The sequence below is a fragment of the Asterias rubens genome, chromosome 22 (genome assembly GCF_902459465.1).
Source record: "Asterias rubens chromosome 22, eAstRub1.3, whole genome shotgun sequence".
In the NCBI taxonomy this organism is placed as follows: domain Eukaryota; kingdom Metazoa; phylum Echinodermata; class Asteroidea; order Forcipulatida; family Asteriidae; genus Asterias; species Asterias rubens.
Window position 1 is genome coordinate 7962651 of NC_047083.1, and position 23340 is coordinate 7985990.

The 23340-nt window shown below is 37.9% G+C and overlaps 1 protein-coding gene across 3 annotated transcripts in view; it reads left to right on the plus strand.

Annotated features, from left to right (window-relative positions):
- Positions 1-3589: 3589 nt before the first annotated feature.
- LOC117305485 (methylthioribulose-1-phosphate dehydratase-like) overlaps positions 3590-23340 on the plus strand; it is a 31168-nt gene continuing 11417 nt past the window's right edge. For all 3 annotated transcript variants that reach the window (XM_033790370.1, XM_033790368.1, XM_033790369.1), the window contains exons 1-5: positions 3590-3689; positions 4484-4578; positions 5859-5907; positions 6261-6378; positions 7724-7859. In XM_033790370.1, coding sequence (XP_033646261.1) covers positions 3669-3689; positions 4484-4578; positions 5859-5907; positions 6261-6378; positions 7724-7859 — 419 coding nt within the window. In that variant the 5' untranslated portion in view covers positions 3590-3668. The remainder of the gene's footprint in view (positions 3690-4483; positions 4579-5858; positions 5908-6260; positions 6379-7723; positions 7860-23340) is intronic.

Sequence of the window (23340 nt, forward strand, 5' to 3'; positions counted from 1 at the left end):
CTTCAATTTGAATTGCAGACTGTCCAGACAGTTGCTATGTGACATGATTGGGGGCAAGCTTTTGCTTAAAGGGTGTATGTACTTTTTGTAGGAAAAAAAACACAATGTCCACAGATTTACACTAAACTCACACAGTTTGAAGATAATGATAGTAGAAAGCTTCCCTGAAAATATTACCTGCTGAGGTGCTGTAGTTTTTGGGAAATGAGTAAAACAATGTCATGAAAATAATTTTGGTCTCATGAGACCAAAATTATTTTAAGCATTTACAAAAGTATTTTCATGACATTGTTTTACCCATTTCTCAAAAACTATAGCACCTCAGTAAGTAATATTTGAAGGGAAGCTTTCCACTATCATTATCTTCAAACCCTGTAAGTTTAATGTAAATCTATAGACGTTTTGAAAAAGTACCCAAATCCATTAAGAGACAGTGAACACCCATACATGATTCTGAATGGATGTGAATGGCACAATGGTGTCGGGGTTTGCTCATCTGGAGGTTGCTATGCAAAAGCTTGTCCCAAACCATTTCAGATAAGCAACTGTCTCTATAGTCTGAGGAATTCAAATGTAAGCGGTACATTGTGACTAAGCAAGTCATTGTACCAGACAATATTCAAATCCAACTCGTAAATGGCTTATTTCTTAGAGCTGCTTTCATAGCCAGCTTACCGTAAGCACACAAAAAGGCATTCCACATTGTGACATAATTATTAGTGCTTACTGCATGAAAATTAATGATGTTACAATGCAAATCCATAGTGAACGTGCAAGATGGCCGCCTACTTTTCTTGCTTATCCATGAAGCACGCTTACACCTTAGCCAATTTTTCTGCTACAGTTAGCGCTGAAATGTGCTTACCATTAAGCAGCTTAATGAAATTGGGCCCAGTTTATTTTGGGAATAAAAAAACTTGCACACAAACTCGAATGCAATTTTTATAAGACCGTCACTTGGTGTTGTGCAAAGCCCGGTTCGTACTTCCTGCAAATGTGAATGCGAAGCGAGTTTTGCGTAAATGTGACGTCACAGCCCTCCTTTCGCAGTGATATTCGCAAGTGAGTTGAGCAAAGTTGAACTGCTGCGAATTATTCGTTGCGAATATGTGACGTCAACATTTGTATCGCATTCGCATTGGGAGGAAGTATGAACCGGGCTTAAGAGTTTTGGCAAGCAAGATTATTTTTAGTTTTTTCTTGCCATTAAAAACTTATTTTGTGTCAATCAAAGTCAAGTTTGACACCAATCTTTGCAAAATCTTAAAAAGCTATTCTTATTCTCCAGTTTCAAGTATCGCATCATTCCACTGACCTATTTAAAAATGACAAAGTAAGGGCCATACTTTGTGAAAGACAGTGGACACTATTGGTAATTGTCAAAGACCAGTCTCCTCCCTTGGTGTAACTCAACATATGCCATAAAATAACAAACCTGTGAAGATTTTAGCTCAAACGGTCGTCAAAGTTGCGAGATAATAATGAAAGGAAAAACACCCTTGTCACACAAAGTTGTGTGCTTTCAGATGCTTGATTTCGAAACCTCAATTCTAAATCTGAGGTCTCGAAATCAAATTCGTGGAAAACAACTTCTTTCTCGAAAACTACGTGAGGGAGCCGTTTCTCACAATGTTTTATACTATCAACCTATACTATCAACCATTACTCGTCACAAAGTAAGGTTTTATGGTCATAATTATTTTGAGTAATTACCTATAGTGTCCACTGTTTTTAAAGACCCCAAAAAATTGTTTCTTTTTATTTGTTGTTATAAAGATGGAAATGGTAATAAGCATCATGTGAAATGATTTTATCTGAAATTCCCTCGTTGATAAGAATCTATAAAAATGTTGTCAATAAATTTTGATCTCCAAACATTTTTCAGTAATGTGCATTTTGTGAATGCTTCAACCAGAGATGCACTTGGTGCCACATTGCTATTCAATGAAGGCCTAAAAGTTGGACATTCTTGATGAAAATAATACAGTGACAGTTTTTGCGGTTTTCTCAAAAAGTATAGACTTTGTAGACTGAAAAAAAGAAGAAAAAAAACCAAGATCAAAACTTGAAACTCCCCCCCCCCCCAAACTGGGGGAGCAGTGATCTAATATCTGTTAATTTGAATTACGTTGTCCTTCAGTTCATAGTGTTTTTCAGTTCATAGGATAGCGTGTCAAAAGTTACAAATCAAAATTTTGGGTGGATGACTGGATCAAAACAAATTCCCCCAAAAGATCAGCGTTTTTAAAGATTGATTATTCTGATTAGCTAGCCCCTTTATGTATATATATGTAATGATTTATCTATAATCATTTATTTTTTATAATAATTGAAACTTTATGTTGCACAAAACATAACTATTAACACTTTCATCAGCTAATCATATGCACCTTTTAAAACTTTTAAATTAAACTTAATATAGTTTTGTACTTTCATATGTTTATTTGTCTATTTTTAAATTCAAAAAAGTTATTTGTTTGTCTATTAAAAATAATAAAAACAAGAAGTTTACGCATTTACACTTTTGTTGTTCCTTATTGCAGTAAAATTTGAAGCCTAGTAGACAACAATTAAATTGAGTTGGGTTCTCGGCACAAGCTTGAGTCAAAATTTGTTCACACAATATACATTGCAAAAGCTTTTATTGATTGGAATGAGATTTTTAGGCCATTGTTTTATGGGGAAGGAAAGAAAAATTGTTTTTCCCACTGGTAATGGACCTTTTTCCGACTACCACGAGCTTGGGATTTTCTGGCTTTGCCTATTATTATTACAAATTCTTCTCAAGACTTCTTTGTTATTGTTACATTGACTATCTGTTGGAAAGGAAATAAACGTCTTGAAATGAAATGAATTAACTATGTTTTAACCAATTAATTTAGTATTTTCCCGCAAACTTTCAAATAACAGAATACCTCAAATGATCGGTTGCTGTGTTTTCAGGAAATTGAATTTTGTGTGTGAAAAGGTTTTTTTTTTTTTTTTGCATATATTGCTTTTAAAGTTTTCCAACCGACGTTTAAAAAAAAAATTCAGCCAACTCAGCCAATTACTGCATGACCACGTGTAGGGTGCGGGTCAGTTAAAATGGACAACCGTTTTTTGTATGTAGGCGGGGCTTAATAGCTTTGATAGGGGAGGGTTGCAAGTATAGCTTATGACTTTCCAATCATGTTTGAAAGGAAATGAAAGCGGAAAAGAAATTTATTTTTAAGAGGCTCAAATAAAAGGACAATTTTCTTTCCTCGCCACAAGGTGTGCTCATGAAAGTTAGGTTTTGATTTTGGAAAAAATGCCCTGAACAGCGCCACCAATGTGACGAGTTCGGCAAATAACCTAGTCTGCTAAAAGTTGGTTCAAGCAAGTGAAAGTGTTCAACTGTAAGTTAACACGAACTTTTGAAGCTTTGTTTCCATAAACAATATTTATTTGTAGCGTTTCGCTGTTTGAAATGATAACAAAATCTTCTTTCAAAGTTCCTATAATTACTTTCTGACCATTTATCGACTCTATCGAGGCGTGTTTTATTTCGATTCTTAGTATTTGGAATTCGGCAAGTAATCGAATACAGGGTGTTTATTTATTTGTACAGTGCTTTAACTTTTTGGTGCAGGATGTCTCGGGGGCGGTAAAAAGCTGAGGTACAAAACTGGCGAAAACTTTCAATCATGGATCAGCGATATGAAAAGGTAAATATTGCCTGGTATTTGTGGATTTTTGTATTGCTTTACAGCTGTCACAAAAACACAACAATGAATGAACACTACGAAAACAATCTTGTGCTATAAATCAAATGTCTGTAAAACTCGTACGTAGTGCAATTTCATTGAATGAAATTGCATGGCATGGGTTTTCCCCTTTATTTTATTTGTCCCCACAAAAACCAATCACACACCTAGTGACCTATCAATTATTTAAAGCTGAATATTTCTCTTTTTCTTCTTCATCCCCTTATTGGCGCTAAGTAGGCTGCGTTTTTTTATGTGCTGAGTGCGTAAATAATTCTTAAATACTCGGAGCAGCTAGACATACGATATTTCTTCAGTATGTTGGATTGGTCGAGAAGTCATCACGTTGGGGTGTTTAAACGGGTGATATAAACACGACCAGAGCTTCGGCTGTTTATGCACGTTACGGACTAAGCGCTGCGTGTGGTGCATTCTGTATCCCTGCAACTGTGCAGCCGTAGTCTTGTACACGCGAGATGGGAATAACACAACAGACCTTATGCACATGACGTCATTTTTAGTACGGCGCCCCCGCATTGAGGTCAAAAGGAGGTTGTTCATTGGCCAATCTATGTGCGTTTCGATTGTTTCGTCACCGTTTGACCTCAAAGATGGCTGCTGGATGACGTCAATGCATAAGGTCTATAAAAGAGTAGTGACTCGTCAAATGATCGTTTAAAACCGTACTAATTTTTGAATATTTTTTTTCTATATTTAAATAAACCTTGCTACTTTTTATTATTTGTGTTTTTTAGGAGCATCCAAGAAATCTCATCCCTGAGTTATTGACTCATTTCTACCATCTTGGTTGGGTTACAGGAACTGGAGGAGGGCTTAGCATCAGAAAAGGGTAAGTCACTTAAAGGAACACGTTGCCTTGGCTCGGACGAGTCGGTAAAAAGTGTTTGTAACCATTTTTTATATGGTTGGAAAGATGTTTTAAAAGTAGAATACAATGATCTACACAAGTTTGCCTCGAAATCATTGTATTCTACTTTTACAGCATCTTTCTACCCATACATGCATTTTCAAAAAATGGTTAAAATGCTTTTCAAAGACCAACTCGTTCCTTTAAAATATAATATTTGATTTTCTTTGCTGTAAATTAACACCGTGTATCTACTTGCCCGGTAGAGTTTGTCCTTAGAACTGTCTTTCTTATTCTACTACCGTAGAGTGTCATGGCCGAGTGGTTAAGAGCATCGAATTCAAGTTCTGGTGCTGATTCACCGGAGTGTGGGTTCGAATCCCGGTCGTGACACTTGTGTCCTTGAGCAAGACACTTTACTATAATTGCTTCTCTTCACCCAGGGGTATAAATGGGTACCTGCGAGGGTAGAGGTTGATATTGTGAATGAAAAAGCCACAAGTGCCTTACAGGCAGCTCAGGGCTGTATACTCCCAAGGGAGCTGAGAAACATTACAGGGATGTTATTGGCCCCATGACCAGGGGACTAATGTAAAGCGCATTGATACGGTTATTGTGAAATGCGCTATATAAGAATTTGTTATTAATTACCGCGGAGTAGATTTTTTTGATGTCCGGGATACTTCTCAGCTCTGAAAAGAACTGTCCTGCTTTTTAACTACTACCCAGGCAGAAGGTATATAAAATTGGCTGGGACTACTAGTGACAGGATCGTAATTAATTGCACTACTGCAGAGTCATGTCTTGAATCGACAGGAACACTCATGGTGTTATCGTAAACCATATAATAATGATACCTCACCATGCAATGCCTCAAATCCTATACCACTTTAAAATAGCACTACATGTACAAGTGCGTTTTGGCGATCCCAACCAAGCCCAACGGAATCAACAAGTCGGATACAGGTTGGTCTGCACCGCCTCGCGACTACAGTTCAACCAAACACGCGAAAACGCTGGCCAATGACCTAAGCTGTTAAAAACATGTTTGTGGTTGGGGCTGCAAAGCGCACTCCATGTGAGATAAAGCCGTGTTGGTATCTGGCCCGACTTACGAATCGTCCCATCCCTGTAGTTTGGACCAGTCCCAAACTATTAGCTTGGACTGGGACACTTGCCCGATAGTGCGGCAGTGATGTAGATAACCACCATCATGATATTTTGTATTATGTTTTAAAGTGATGATTTTCTTTTCTCAACAGCAACGAAATATATATAGCGCCCTCAGGAGTCCAAAAAGAGAGAGTGCAGGTAAATTTATAGAGCTTTTTACAACATTTTGGTTTATATTTTGTTTTATATTTGTCCCAGTCCAACATTTGTTTCTCCAAAGTAAATAAACACAGCACAAAAATGTTGTCAAATTACGTGTTACATTTCCGTGAGTGATACTTTTTTGGAACCATGACCTGGGCTTTGAATCAATCGGGTATTTAACTAATGGTCGAGCAGTTAAGAGCATTGAGAAGTCAAGCTCTGGTTTTTTGGATCAGCAGAGTGTGGGTTCGAGTCCCAATCATTACAACTTAAAGACAGTGGACACTATTGGTAATTGTCAAAGACCAGTCTTCTCACTTGGTATATCTCTTTTTTTTTTCCCGTAGCCTGAAGATCTCTTTGTGACCACGATAGAAGACGAAGATATCTCTGTACCGCCTGCTCATAAGAAGTTAAAGAAAAGTCAATGCACACCTCTGTTTATGAATGCATACTCGCTCAGAAGTAAGTCTATTTGTTTCTTCTTCAAAGGGGCCAAGAGCGCCCTCTTGCATCCATGAAATGAATTTGTAATTATTGAAGCTTTTCTGATGAAATTTAGTTGTTTGTTGTGCATGCTCAGTTTTTGTTAATGCTGTGTAGTTTTCTATGCGTAGTGTTCCAAATACTTGTTGTTGTTATTATTATTATTATTAGTCGTCACTACTTAGAAATTCTAAAAATTGTACTTTAAATGTCATAGTCAACATTACACCCTGCTGCAGCTGTTACAAGTTCTTGTGCAATCGGAAATACACATACTGTAGTAAAAAATTTTTACTATTTAGCGACGAGTGCTTAAACAGCCGTTTAAAGGCAGTGGACACTATTGGTAAATGTCAAAGACTAGCCTTCACAGTTGGTGTATCTCAACATATGCATAAAATAACTAACCTGTGAAAATTTGAGCTCAATCGGTCATCAAAGTTGCAAGATAATATTTAAAACAGAAAACACCCTTGTCACAGGAAGTTGTGTGCGTTTAGATGGTTGATTTCGAGACCTCAAGTTCTAAATCTGAGGTCCCGAAATCAAATGCGTGGAAAATTACTTCTTTCTCAAAAACTATGGCACGTCAGAGGGAGCCGTTTCTCACAATGTTTTATACCATCAACCTCTCCCCATTACTCGTCACCAAGAAAGGTTTTTGAGTAATTACCAATAGTGTCCACTGCCTTTAAAACCGACTGGGCGTTGCCTTGTGATAAATGGACGTTTGGTGCACACAGACCAGGTATGTTTGTAGCACGTTCATCCCGTTTACAGACTGACCCAACTCATTACCAGAATTTAAAGGCAGTGGACACTATTTGGTAATTACTCAAAATAATTATTAGCACAAAACCTTACTTGGTAATGAGTAATGGGGGGCTGTTGGTAGTATAAAACATTGTGAGAAACGGCTCCCTCTGAAGTAATGTAGTTTTCGAGAAAGAAGTAATATTCCACAAACTTGATTTTGAGAACCCAGAATTAGAATTTGAGGTCTCGAAATCAAGCATCTGAAAGCACACAACTTTGTGTGACAAGGGTGTTTTTTCTTTCACTATTTATCTCGCACCTTTGACGACCGATTGAGCTAAAATCTTCACAGGTTTGTTATTTTAGAAGACTGATCTTTGACAATTACCAATAGTGTCCAGTGTATTTAAGTACTAGGGTCACATTATAGACATATCCGGCCAAAAATTTGTTCTAGCCAGACGAAAGTCGTCCTATGTTTTTCTTGAAGGACGTATTTTGATGGTTTGGGGCAGACTTGCATTAAAACTTTAAAAAAGTTAAACAAATAATTGGTGTTGTCTTACAGATGCCGGTGCCGTTATACACACACATTCCAAACATGCTGTTCTTGCAACACTCCTCTACCCAGGCAAGGAGTTTAGAATTACACACATGGAGATGATCAAAGGCATCCGCAAAGACAAATCAGGAGGCAACCTCAGGTAATTACTCAGCAATTATTTACTTCTTAAAGAGTGGCTGCAGTGTTTTTTGAAATAATTTAAACGATTAAACATGACTTTTTAAACCTGAAATATTTTTTTATATTTTTTATTACGCCCTTAAAAGGGAGCCTTCATTTGCATAGACGTGACGTCATGTCGGTAACCCGAGCCGTCGGGGCCCCCTCGCTGTGTGCATGCAGAGACGTGTGAACTGTGTGGCCTGGTACCTAGGTGCGCGTAGTTAGGGACCAGACTCTTTTTGCCGACGATATGTTTGAATTCCCGACATGACGTCGATGGTAGGGGGGGGCGGTAACAATCCATAAAAGGGGGGGGCATGACTTATTCGCTAATTACGCAAGTGAGATATGTGGGGGAAAAAAATACACATTTTATTGATGTTCAATACATATGTCAGAAATAAACATTTTTGGGGGGCATTGAGTTTTCTGACTGACAATGACTAATGTTGTAATTAATCCATAGTCATATCTGTCACCCACAACACTACCTACAGAGTTGGAGTCGCCCGTCGCCCACATCAGACCCTAATAGTATTCACAGTCATATCTGTAGTAGATCATAGCACTATCGCCCCTTGTGTACAATGTACTAACTGTATCACCCCTGTCGGAGTAAGTGTTTGTTCCTCATACCAGTACAGTCGACATACGCAGAGGCGTATTACGGGTAATCCATTTTAGATTTAGATTGAGAGAGTAGCCGTCGGTCTGCCTATGATTTGCGACATGTAGACTCCTCTGATAGGTTCTTAATAGTCGAGTCTGCGGTCGAGTCTGCGCGCCGGTTCAACCAAGATGTAACAATTAGCAGCGATGGTACGGTTTGGTTTTACCGGAGCATGGAGTAGATTCAATATTGTGGCAGATTGGCTTTGATAAATGACATTTACCGGCCCTTTCAAACTGGTATTAATAACATGAAGTAGTGAAATGGTTTCATTAAAGGGAAGGTACACTATTGGTAATTGTCAAATACGTGTACCAGTGTTCTTACTTGGTGTATCTCAACATGTATGAAAAAACAAACCTGTGAAAATTTGAGCTCAATTGTTCATCGAAGTTGGGAGAAAATGATGAAAGAAAAAACACCCATGTTGGACGAATTTGTGTGCTTTCAGATAGGAATAAAATACTTCTAGCTAGAAGTCTTTTAATATTTTAGTGAGAAATTACCTCTTTTGCAAAAACTACGTTACGTCAGAGGGAGTCGTTTCCCACGATGTTTTATACTATCAACAGCTCTCCAATGCTAGTTACCAAGTCAGTTTTTGAGTTAATATTTGTTTTGAGTAATGACCAAATGTGTACCTTCCCTTTAAAGGCACTAGGGTTGATTTCACACAAAGAGTTAAGACTGACTCTTATCTCGAGTCAGGACGAGTTACTTGTCCTAACTTAGGACTAGCCTTAAGTTTTTAATATCTCCTAGGACTTTTCCTGACTCCTTGTGAAATCGACCCCAGGACACTGTTGGTAATTACTCAAAATAATTGTTCATAAAAACTTTAGCTGGTAACGAGCAATGGAGAGCTGTTTAAAGTATAAAACGATGTGAGAAACAGCTCCCCCTTAAACTGTGTTAACGTAGTTTTTGAGAAAGAGGTAATTTCTCGCTTACAAATACTAAAAGACTTCAGGCCTGAAGCCTTTATTAGGCATCTTAAATTAAAGCACACAAATTTGTGCAACAAGGGTGATTTCTTTTTATTATTCTCGATTGCAACTTTGATGTCCAGTTGAGTCAAAGTTTTCACAGAATTGTTACTTATGCCTAATTGCATATTGTTGGGATGAACAAAGTGAGAATACTGGTCTTTGACAATACCAAAGGTGTCCAGCCGTCGATTTTACTAATTTAGGATTAATCTTAGGACATGTACGCGTAGGACTTGGGATGTGTCCCAGCCTTGCACTGTAACATGTCAACCGTATAAGATTATTCCTTAGTTAGGGCGGGTTATTCGTCCTAACTTGAGATTAATCCTAGCGTTTCGTGAAATCGGCTGCAGTGCCTTTAATATCAACAATGTTTTATTGTCACTTGTAAAAATACAAATATTTGTACAGTGAAATGCGTTTTGGTTTTGCGTGTCTAAAAATGCAGATCTTACTTTTTATTTGAGGCGAGGGTTTGTATAAATGAGGAAGAAATGAGGGCGTAGAGTTGAAATAACACAACTATGTGTGTGTTGTAAGACTACCACTGATTGATGCGTAGAATCTAGTCCCGATCGTTTACACATCATTGTGATATTGCAGTCAGTTGGTTGTTAATACTCTCTTGCAACTTCAATGAACAATTGAGTCCAAATTTTCACAGATTTTTTATTTGATGCTTGTATTTGGATACACCAAGTGTAATACGGGGCCCAATTTCATAGAGCTGCTAAGCACAAAAATTTGCCTAGCATGAAATTTCTTCATTGGTAAAAAAAGGACTACCAACCAAATTTCCGCGTGATTTTCAGGATAAGAAAACAACAGTTGAATACCAGTAACAAGCAATATGCAACAAATGGAAATTTGGTTGGTAATCCTGTTTTTATCAAGCAAGAAATTTCATGCTAAGCAAATTTTTGTGCTTAGCAGCTCTATGAAATTGGGCCCTGGTCTTGCCTTTGATAAATGAGGAAAATATAAGGTCAAAGAGTAAATAACACAACTAAGTGTGTGTTGTAGTCTACTGCCTGTGATAAATGCTTACAATTCTGTCCCAATTGTTTTAACATAACATTATGATTGCAGACAGTGGGTTGTTTGCATTGAAATTGATAGGAGTGCGTAGCGAGAGGTCTTGCTTGCTAGGGCATCCATCATCGCTCTAGCGTTGACCAAAGCGCCCTCGCATGACAGGTGGAGGTCAACGTCATAGATCATTTACATGATAAATGATGGCAAAGCGTATTTGAATTGGAGATTGGGTTTTGTGGTATTGTAGCCTAAGTGGGTGCAAATTACACTGTTACGTACTTAAAACAGTACAAGTAAGCCATTAGACATTCCTTCACATGCCTGGCTTTAAAGGCAGTGGACACTATTGGTAATTACTCAAAATAATTATTAGCATAAAACCTTACAAGTAATGGGGAGAGGTTTATAGTATAAATCATTGTGAGAAATGGCTCACTTTGAAGTAACGTAGTTTTTGAGAAAGAAGTAATTTTCCACAAATTTGATTTCGAGACCTCAGATTTAGATTTTGAGGTCTCGAAATCAAGCATCTGAAAGCACACAACTTCTTGTGTCAAGGATGTTTTTCTTTCATTATTATCTCGCAAATTCGACGCCCAATTGAGCTCAAATGTTCACAGGTTTGTTATTTTATGCATGTTGAGATACACCAAGTGAGAAGACTGGTCTTTGACAATTGCCAATAGTGTCCAACCCGTGTCCACTGCCTTTAAAACGGTGATGCAACCACTTTCAGCTGATTCATTTATTTTTGGGAATATAAATTTATGGGGTTTCTTGGTTTTTCCTAAAATACTTGACAGGTTTCCATTGCTGCTAAAGGTGTTTCACCAAGTGCTGTGTTTTGATAGGTTGATTGGTCTGGGGGGAGGGTGTTTGGCAGCTTCACTTTCAGTGGACTGCACAATGCATCAGTGTGCATTGTTTTATTTTTATGGATTTGACTATGAATCTCCATGCTAAATGAGTGCGAGGTCAAAGGTGATTATGGAGGGGGGGGGGGGGCGGATAGGCTCAAAGGCAGGCAGATCTCTGGTGTAATTCACAAGCCTCGAAGTGACGTCAGATGTTCAGGCTAGAGCAGTCCTGATTTTTGACCACCTGAAGTGAATAGCGCCCTCAATTGTTTTCAAAGGTTAATGGCCTGTCACCACACTGTCTGTTTTATCCGAGTCTGATTGGGCCATACAACTTGGCAGTGTTCAGTAATATTCCCTAAGTACAATAGATTGTATGTGTAATTGGTCCATTGGGCATAAATTGGTCCATTGGGCATAAATTGGTCCATTGGGCATAAATTATAGTAATGAGTCTGTGTGTTCACTATGAGTAATGAGTCTGTGTGTTCACTACACTCCCTTGATAATGAATAGGTAATTACATTTTATGGATTAATTAGGTCCGTTTGGCCTCTGCCGCTTTCAAATTGTTAAAATTTTCAGCGAAGAGGATAACAAAAAACACATTAAAGGCAGTGGACACTATTGGTAACTGTCAAAGACTAGTCTTCACAGTTGGTGTATCTCAACATATGCATAAAATAACAAACCTGTGAAAATTTGAGCTCAATCGGTCGTCGAATTTGCGAGATAATAATGAAAGAAGAAAACACCCTTGTCACACGAAGTTGTGTGCGTTTAAATGGTTGATTTCGAGACCTCAAGTTCTAAACTCGAGGTCTCGAAATCAAATTCGTGGAAAATTACTACTTTCTCCAAAACTATGGCACTTCAGAGGGAGCTGTTTCTCACAATGTTTTATACCATCAACCTCTCCCCATTACCTGTAATCAAGAAAGGTTTTATGGTGATAATTATTTTGAGTAATTACCAATAGTGTCCATTGCCTTTAAGCTCAACTATTCCTTCTAAGTTCTTTATGTGATGAGTGACAAGGGAATTGTGTACTGTCAGACCATCCGTGATGGTCACCAATGTATGCTATAGAAAGCTATGACAGACAGGGTTGGTCAAGATCACAGACTTACATAAAGCTCACACGGTCTAATGATGATGATAGTAGGAAACACCCCTTTAAATATTAATAATAATAATAATAATAATAACGAAGTCTTATATAGCGCACGTATCTACCAAACAAGGTACTCAAGGCGCTGAGTATATACAAACTTTCAGAAAGATAGGTTATTGCAGTGATGAATTTTGAGACCCAATTAGTTAGCACCGTATAATGGTTTACAAGGTGCTACGGCGCATACAGCAGCCACAGCCAGGAACACCGGGGCGAACCCCTTCTCTTTTCGATAAGTGCACTGGGTTCTTTTACCTGCGTTACACAACACATGGGGCCAACGGCTTTACGTCCCATCCGAAGGACGAAGCAATGGTTAAGTGTCTTGCTTAAGGACACAAGTGTCACGGCTTGGGATTCGAACCCACACTCTGCTGATCAGAAACACCAGAGTTTGAATTCGGTGATCTTAACCGCTCAGCCACGACACTTCCGACATATTGCTGTCTGAAATGTCATATCTGATGAGAAATAAATGAAACTAGTTTCCCGTTTTGAGTTAATTGCTCAGTGACTGAGCGATTGTTGTCATGCAAACTGTGTAATCGGTTTTTCACTTTTTGTGTGTGACCCAAATGGCCGATCGATCTCAAACTTCTACTAGTTTTCAGTTTGTAATATATGAATGTTTGTGGTGGTTTACATAAGTGCTTACACTGCCAGCAGCTGCTTTGCTAGCTAAAACCAATCTAACTAATGCCTCTATCCTTTGTGTAACTGTTCTTGGAATGTCAACTGTGAATAGTCACAATGGACTCTTTACCTTAGCTTGCAAGAACCAAAACCCCCAAAGGAATTTAGTAATATAAGAAAGAAACCTATGGAGACAAGGGGATCTTCTTGTTCGTCTCTAGCTTTCAAGAGAGACAAGTTAGACCTGTCTTAAAGACACTAGACACTATTGGTTATTGTCAAAGACCAGTCTTCTCACTTGGTGTTTCTCAACATACATAAAAAAAATAAAAAAAATTTGAGCTCAATCGGTCGTCGAAGTCTTGAGATCAAATTCACAAGTATCATCAAGATGACACCATTTTAGAATGCTACAGATTGCACAGTGTGGCTTTTGCTCAGTAATGCCTCATAATTTCCTTCGGAAGCAACTTTTTTTCCGTTTTCCGTTAATCAGAATGTGAAATCTAATAAATTGTTCACTTTGTATGAAGTTCAAGCCAGCCTTCAGGGCGATCCTTCAATTTACTGAATTTAAATGTAATTAAGAAGTTGACACGTTACAGAAAAATATTCTCCCTCTGTATTTTCCCAAACCGTGGGGTATTCTTGACTCAAAAAAGGCATGTATGCTTCATTTTTGAAAGGGCAAGGGCACCAAGGCATTTTCTCCTTGTTACATGGCAACCTATGGGGAAATTTTAAATTTCTACTGGAGCATTTCAAGGGCACCAAGGCAAAGACCAGGGGGCAGTAGAAATTTAAAATTTCCTCATATGGTGCCCTTTACCAAAGAGGAAATGCATTGGTGCCCTTGCCCTTTCAAAACAAAACAGCCGATTTCTTAAAACGCTCTAGGATTAATCCTATCTCAAGTTAGGATGAGCAAATCGTCCGAACTTAGGATGGGTTCAATGCGTCCTCACGTCTATGGCATTGGATACGGAATTGAACTCTTCCTATAGTCCTAAGGTTAATCCTAAGTTAGGAAGAGCTTGGTGAAATCGACCGCAGGGTCCATTGACTCGCTTGTAAACACGCGAGATCATGAGTCGAATCTGCGAAAGTGCAAAGCAATTGAGGAATATTAGAATAGAGTACTTTATACTGATTGCAAGGCGTACGCTGTCATGGTCGTCGCGTATAAATCACTCCACCCAGCTGGACAATGCAATTATTGTACATTGCTATGGTGAATTGTGCACAGGGTATGATCCGGATGAAATTGTATACTGATGATCCGTTACGATAGTTAAAGAAGTGGACACTATTGGTAATAACATGTACTCAAAATAACTGTTAGCATGAAAACTTACTTGGTAACAAGCAACAGAGAGCTGTTGGTAGTATAAAACATTGTGAGAAACGGCTCCCTCTGAAGTAACATAGTTTTTGAGAAAGAAGTAATTTTAATCTCGCGACCTCAGAATTAGATTTTTAGGTTCCGAAATCAAGCATCTGAAAGCACAAAACATTATTATCTCGCAACTTCGACGACCGATTGAGCTCAAATTTTTACAGGTTTGTTGTTTTATGCATATGTTGAGATACACCAAGTGAGAAGACTGGTCTTTGACAATTACCAATAGTGTCCAGTGTCTTTAACTGATGATATTCGCAAGATGTACCTCTAGCCTGTTGTAGACCTTAGATTTATTGCTGTGGTCTCAAATTGATTAATTTAATTCATTAATGTTGCTATAGCTTCTCAAGAAGTGCGCGCGTGTATGCACTGTTTGGTACTTTTGAGCCCAACAGTTAACGTTATACGCTGTAAAATTATTGTGTAGTGCAGCATGGAATTCTGCACGTGTGCACTGACTGCCTTTCCAGTGCCCAATTTCATGGCTATTCTTACCGCTTAACGAGCAGAGAATTGCACTTAAGCAGGGAAAACCGCGCTTACAAGTACGTCAAGCGTACATTGTATTTTTTTAGCCCAACAGGTAACGTTATACGCTGTAATTCATTGATGTGGTTCATTAAAAGGCAGTGGACACTATTGGTAATTACTCAAAATATAAATAGCAATGGGGAGGTGATGGTATTTAAGACATTGTAAGAAACAGCGCCCTCTGAAGTAACGTAGTTTTCGAGAAAGCAGTAATTTTTCACGAATTTTATTTTGAGACCTCAGAATTAGATTTTGATGAGGTCTCAAAATAAAGCATCTGAAAGCACACAACTTCGTGTGACAAGGGTGTTTTTTCTTTCATTATATTATCTCGCAACTTCGACGACCAATTTAGCCCAAATTTTCACAGGTTTGTTATTTTATGCATATGTTGAGATACACCAAGTTAGAAGACTGGTCTTTGACAAGTACCAATAGTGTCCAGTGTCTTTAAAGGGCAAGGGAAGAAAAAATAAACAATTTAAATTGAATAACCTTGCTGTTAACTTCATGGTTGGTTTTATTTGTCGAGACATGTCAAGTACTGTGTTAGGAATACCAATGCTGATTGGTGTAGGCTGGAATTTTAATGAGTCTCAAAAACTGAGGACCGTGGCAAATACTCAGCCGGAATTATGTTCATAATTTTGTGTAATAATTTTGTTATGTAAACTATCCAGTGGTGGCGGGTACACAAAAGCGAGGTTTAGTCGCACGTTACGCGAGCAAAAACGTGAACGTTAACGTCACAAAATGGTGTTATTTGTTGGTGACGTCACCACTTTGGGCTTATATTTAGTTAACAAAATTAAAGGAAAATCTTGCAATTTTGAGACATATTTATGTGGGTTATATTACATTCTACTATTAAAACATCTGTTATCATAACATGCGTTTCATAACAAGCGATTACAAACAGTTTTTAAACTCTAATTGTTTTGATAAAAGTCACCAACATTAGCGGCCGGCCGTCAGGGCACAAAACATTCTAATTACGGAATATCAACATCCCTTTTTTTGTGGAGTAATTATTTTTTCCACTCGGGGAAAATTAAAAGGCCGTGGCTGTCCGACGTCCCGCATCAAGCAATTGGATGTGATGTCAGTCGCTCAAGTGTAGTATTAAAGATGACATGTCATGAACAATCTAAACACCGAAGTGGTTTGGCCAGTGCGCCGCAACACTCTTAGTCTTTGGTAAATGAATCAAACATAAAAGTGAATAAACAATTAATAAGTATGTGGGATTAAAGCGTACCCTATGAGAAAGTTGTACATTTCTATTGGAGCATTTCAAGGGGATCTGAAAAAATATCCCTGGGTCTCACCCCCACGGCTTCCTTGGTCACCCCAAATACATGTAATCAACCATAGAGCTATATAATTGACTAGAGCGCTAACACCCCGTTATACATGCACAAAGGTTTTGAAGCCGTGTGGGCGCATCCATGTTTATGTACAAACCAATACAAAAGCTTGAAATTTTGTACGACAATTGTACGGCTATTTGGATGATAGTGCGTTTGTTCTTTTCTATGTGTCATCGAACCAAAAAATGCAGCAAATGTGAACGCACAATCTGCTGATGAGCGTACAAACTGCGAGTGTCATGTGCGTCATGTTTAAAAGGCGCGTTTGCGAATGGGCAGTCCATAGATAATTCTATACCTATGGGGCAGTCGTGTATGGGCAGATGCGTATGTAAGCGCACACGCCGAATGTAAAAAAAAAATCGCGGCAATGTTCTCTTAAAATGAAAATCGTTCCGTAGTCACGCAACACATCAAACATGTCTGCGCCCAGGTTGGCTTCAAAACGCAGAGCAAGTTAGCACTCTAGTCAATATATATAGCTCTATGATATCAACCCACCACACACCCCATGGTTACAGAAACCAAAGTGGCAGATAAACTGACATGGGCCCCACCCATACACCTTGCAAACATTTCATTTGTTGGAAAACTATGGTATCAAGCCAACAGTCTTAAAATGTCACTGAATTGGACAGCACCATCATTAATTTACCATTCATAAATACAGTTTCGCTACTCCTATTGGTGGAGAGCTCGTCACGTGGGTGTGTATAAACCTTTGAATATGATCGGTAAAAAGTGTTAATTCATGGGCGTGACACGCGACCTTGCACCTGTTCTTTTAAGACAGTTTCCTAATTCCTATTGGACGAGAGCAGCGGCTGAAACAGTTGTGCCATATCACGCGATACGCACGACGCGCACAGCATTCCCTTATAAGAAGTTGTTTACCCGAGGGCGGCGGAGGGCTTTACCATTTCATAGCTGGAGGGGTGTTGTGTTGAAAGAAATCATTTAACAGTTATAATGTTTGCATTTATTTTACTTTTTGACCAAAAAGTGTTGATGTTTTTGACCGAAAAGGGATTTATGAGTGGGAATCAAAGTGTGTTGAATCGGTTTTCAACTAGTGGTTTAAACCCGCCGAGGCCTGGTTCTTGATAATTTACCTTGACTTCGTCTCGGTAAAATTATCAAGAACCAGGCCTCGTTGGGATTAAACCACGAGTTGAAAACCTCTTCACCACACATTGATTCCCTTATTAATTTGATGACATTTTTCAGGTTACCATGGTTACATGTAGTTGCACTGCTTATTGATTGAAAACTACAGTATTGATAATAAAGTGCCTCAACCAATGACGCACATTATGAAAACCATTGTTACTTGTTTTACCTGATTTTGTTTTACCACTTAGCATGCTAAATTTATGACATATTTACAGGCTTGTTGTTCTGGCTATTGATTGAAAACTACATGACAGTATTGAAAATAATTTGCTAAGCAAACAAACAAATGACACACATTATGAAAAACCTTGTTTAACTTGTTTTTACCAGAAATTATTTTACCACTTAGCCTTCTCAACTTGATGCAATTTTACAGACTCTTTGTAGTGGTTATTGATTGAAAACTCAATTTTCAAGATTGAATATAATGTGCTGCAAACCAATGACGCACATTATGAAAAACCGTTTTTACTTGTTTTACCTAAAACATTTTTACCACTTAGCAAGCTTAAATTGATAAAAATTTTACAGGCTCGTTGTAGTGGTAATTGATTGAAAACTCAATTTTAAGGATTGAACTTAATTTGCTAAACAAACCACTGATGCACATTATGAAAAAAATGATTTTATTTGTTTTACCTAAAACATTTTACCACTCACCACTTTAAATTTGATGACATTTTACAGACCAATTTGTCTGGTTATTGATTGAAAACTCAAATTTCAGGATTGAAAATAATTTGCTGCAAACCAATGAACCATTTTTACTTGTTTTACCTAGAACATTTTGACCATTCAGCATGCTTAATTTGATGACATTTTTACAGTTTAGTTGCACCGTTTATTGATTGAAAACTACAGGATTGAAAATAATTTGATTCAAAGCAATGACGCGCATTATGATCCCATTAAATCCCATCAGTGCTGGCTCTGTCAGTGTCAAGGTCGAGCTAGAGTCGGACGATCAATTAATTGTAAATGTCAATCAAGAAGAGCAAATCATACATGATGACATTACTTGATTAAAAACTGTTGCAAGGTTATATTTCTGCCTCAAAGGTTGATGGTTATTGAGCATTTTGAGATGATGAGGTGTTTGAAAAGAAAACAGAACAGCATTTGAAACCAGACTTACCAAGTCTGCAGCGGCAACAAAAATGATAACGATCACGACGCAAAGAGAGTGCATTCTATTGGTTGAATTGCTCCGATCCACGCAGAGTATCCTCACGCTCATTCAACATATAAAGTGCGTTTGCTTTGCATCGTGATCATTATCGTTTTGGTTATCGCCACAGTGTGACTCAGGCTTTAGGCGTGAGACTCCTGTCTCGTAGGTCTGTCTCACGCTCTCACGCACACCACCCATTTTCTCAAGCATTGGGGCAAGGCCGGGAAAAAAATAAAAATATGTATATCAAAAAGCGTGTGTACAGTAAACGCATTTTACAAAATTTCCAAAGCAGATTGCACACAGTTTTTCCGCATCATCAGGTTTAGCTAGCTACCATACAAACAGAGCGCAAATTTGCAGATTGGGCACGCTTTTGCTCTCTCAGTAGATTCAGCTGACAATTGGGCAGGGCACAAAACTTACATTGCGCACAAGTTTGTCCCAATTCGTTTAGATTTCTCAAGGTTATTGCTAGCATAAAAAACTTACTAAGTAACGATCAATGGAGTACAACTTGACAATTTCCTCATAGGGTGCCCTTTATTAAGGAGCAACTGCTTTGCTGCCCCATGCCCTTTTAAAAACGAAGCATACTGGCCTGTGTATAAATGAAAAAAAACCCAGAAAAAACCCCCCAAACAAACAAACAAACAGACAGACAGACAGACAGACAGACAGACAAACAAACAAACAAACAAACAAACATTGTGTATGTAGTTGCTGGGCACCTCTGAAAAACAGTGTTTCACTGAGAGGTTTTCCCAGGGTAATTAAGAAATAAATAAATATATAAATATTCAAACAAACGAACAACCTTGACCAACAGACTTGGAGCATGGGTTGGCATCCCTTTTTATTACCAATTGATTTTGGTCTACTGTCCATTCATATAGCGATTAAGAGATTAGGGTAAGATGGGTTCTTTAGATTGGACGGATTTCCAGATGATCAGAAAGATTTTTTTGTTTGAATCACTGCCAGGGAATTCTGTATTTATTTAGACATTAAAATGGAATCTAAGGTCAAGTTGAGTTTTGTCATTGACTCATTTTGTTAAAGCCATTGGACCCTTTTTGTACAGAAAAAAAAAAAAAGTTCACAGATTTACAAATAACTTACAGGGTTTACAGAAGGTAGTGGTGAAAGACTTCTCTTGAAATATTACTCCATGAAATGCTTTACTTGTTGAGAAAACATTAAAACAATATCAATTCTCGATAGCGAGAATTACGGATTTATTTTAAACACATGTCATGACACGGCAAAACGTGCGGAAACAAGGGTGGTTTTCCCGTTATTTTCTCCCGACTCCGATGACCAATTGAGCCTAAAAGTTCACTGGTTTGTTATTTGATGTAGAAGTTGTAATACACAAAGTGTGGGCCTCGGACAATACTGTTTACCGAAAGGGTCCAATGGCTTTAACAGATCAGCAGGTGATCACGACAGGCTAGGATTAATCCTAACTCGAGTTAGGACGAGTAACCCGTCCTAACTTAGGAGTGGCTTCAATGTGTCCTACCTATTTGGATAAGGAACTGAACCCATCCCAAGTCCTAAGATTGATCCTGAAGTTGGAAAGAGTTTGGTGAAATTAACAACAGGGCCAAATTTGATAGAGCTGCAAGGCCAAAAATGTGCTTAGCATGAAATGTTTGCCTTGATAAAAACAGCATCACCAACCAAATTCCCACTTGATTTTGGGTACTTGTAGAAATTAATAATAATAGTAATAACAATAAAAGGCATTTTTATGGCGCCTTATGTATAAATACCCCCAAAGCATTGCACAATCAAAATTATAACCCTTGGCAGTAAAAATTCAATAAATGATTTCTAAATTACTTAAAGGAACACGTTGCCTTGGATCGGTCGAGTTGGTCTTTGAAACGCATTTGTAACCATTTGTTATAAGATGCATATATGGTTAGAAAGATGACTTAAAAGTAGAATAGAATGATCCACACAAATTTGCCTCACAATTGCATGGTTTTCCTTTTACTTTGCGAACTAACACGGTCGGCCATTTAGGGGAGTCAAAAATTTGACTCCCATAAATGTCAACGAGGTAAAATGAAAACCACGCAATTTCGAGTGATGCCTGTGTGGATCATTATATTCTACTTTTAAAACATCTTTCTAATCATATGCATTTCATAACAAAGTTACAAACGCTTTTTAAAGACCAACTTGACCGATCCAAGGCAACGTGTTCCTTTAAATGTCTAAAGCGATAAAAAACTATACTAAAAAGCACAGTGGAAAAGCATGACGCAAACAAAAAGCATTGAAAAAGTTCAGTAATTAAAACAAGCATTATTATAGAATGTTGTGCTCCACAGCCCTCGTAATGCGTTTGAAATAAAGTTTTTAAGGAAATTTGTTAATATTTTGAATAAACCAAGGCTAGCCGAGACAGAAAGTCTGTTACTTAACAATCACATCATTGTAGCATGACTAAGCTAGCAAATTCGCGTAACCAATATTGTCAAATAGGTGTTTAGGGCCGCTTAAATGCCCCTGAGGGTACAGTTTGGCTTGGGTAGAACTGACTTAAAAATATTCTGTGGATGATGTTTGAAGCTAGCAAATGGTGCGAAGGAAAAGAATAAACTTTAAATAACAATTATATTTTTTTCTTGAAGCTGAGTATACTGTTTGAAATGTCGAGACCAAACCAGGATCCAATTTCATAAGATAACGCTGCTAAGCACAAAAACTTGCATAGCATAAAAATTTCTGCCCCGATAAAAACAGGATTACCAACCAAATTTCCACATGATATTCAGGATGAGCAAACAACAGCTGAAAACCAGTAACAAGCAATATGCAACAAATAGAAATTCGGTTGGTAATCCTGTTTTTATCAAGGAAGAAATTTCATGATAAGCAAAGTTTTGTGCTTAGCAGCTCTATGAAATTGGGCCCTGCTCTTTTCAGAGCCAACACTCACACAGAAGAGATTCACACATGGTTGTATCTGCAAGTTTACTTTTATTTATAGTTTCTTCTTAATATTCTATGGGGTATGCATGGCACTGGAGAATACAGTAATTGCGATGTGTGAAAAGTCAGCATTTTTTTGGGCACAAGCTAATTGTGTTAAAAATCACCCCAATCAGCACAAATCACAGGTTAATTTGGTTTGACTGTTGCTTGGTAAGATGATCATGGTGTCAAGGGAACTTGGCAGACACCCACGAGGGGATATCAACGCCAAGCAGGCAAGAGCTAATCTCTCTCATACTAACATTGGTTTATAGGAAGAAACTATAAACAAATAGTCAACTTGCAGGTACAACCATTTTGGGTATGTTCAGAGTTGACCAACTTTAGTACTGTATATATGTAGAGGTCTATATATAGAGGTGTATATATAGAGGTCTATATATAGATGTCTATATATAGAGGTCTATATATAGATGTCTATATATAGAGGTCTATATATGAAGGTCTATATATAGAGGTCTATATATAGAGGTCTATATATAGAGGTCTATATATAGATGTCTATATATAGAGGTCTATATATAGAGGTCGTTCAGACACAGTGTATTATCCCTTTTGTTGGAGTGTTATGTGGTTTGAACGTTTCAAATATTATACTCGGCTCATCTTCAGGAGAACATTGGTTTACGTCTGTGATTATGAATTTGCATAAATCAAGATTTTGTTTTTTACAAAAACTAAAGGACAGTACTCCTTATCATTGTAAAATCAGTTAAACCCAGTCTTATCTCGAGTTAGGACGAGTAACTCGTCCTAACTTAGGATTAATCTTAAGGTCTGCACTGCTACAGTGCAGGGTGGACTCGTCCTAAGTCCTAAGATTAGTCTTAAGTTAGGAAGAGTTTGGTGAAATCGACGGCTGGACACCTTTGGTAGTTGTCAAATTGCAAGATAATAATGAAAGGAAAAACGCCACTGTTGCACAACTTTGTTTGTTTCAGATGCATAATAAAAGACTGAAGTCTATTATTATTTGAGTGAGAAAATACCTCTTTCTCAGAAACTACGTTACTTTAGAGGGAGCCGTTTCTCACAATGATTTATACTACCAACAGCTCTCCATTGCTTCTTATCAAGTAAATTTGTATGCTGACAATTATTTTGAGTAGTTACCAATAGTGTCCACTGCCTTTAAAACTAATGCAGCCACAATATACGGAATAGTTGATTTCTGACAGCACGATGTACTTGCAGATCCAAGGATGACATAACAACCTTAAGAAGCTTCACTGGCTCCCACTTGTTAAAAGCATCTTGGTTGTATTTCCTATGGAATTAAAATAATCAAACAGTTCCCAACAATTTAATGTAGACTTTGCTTTTATGGACCTAAATTCTGGACTAAACTTCCAAATCACATCAGGGACACGACATCCTTCAACACTTCTTGTTTCATGAGGCCTACCTTCAATAACTTAGTTATTACTTCTCTGCGACTTTG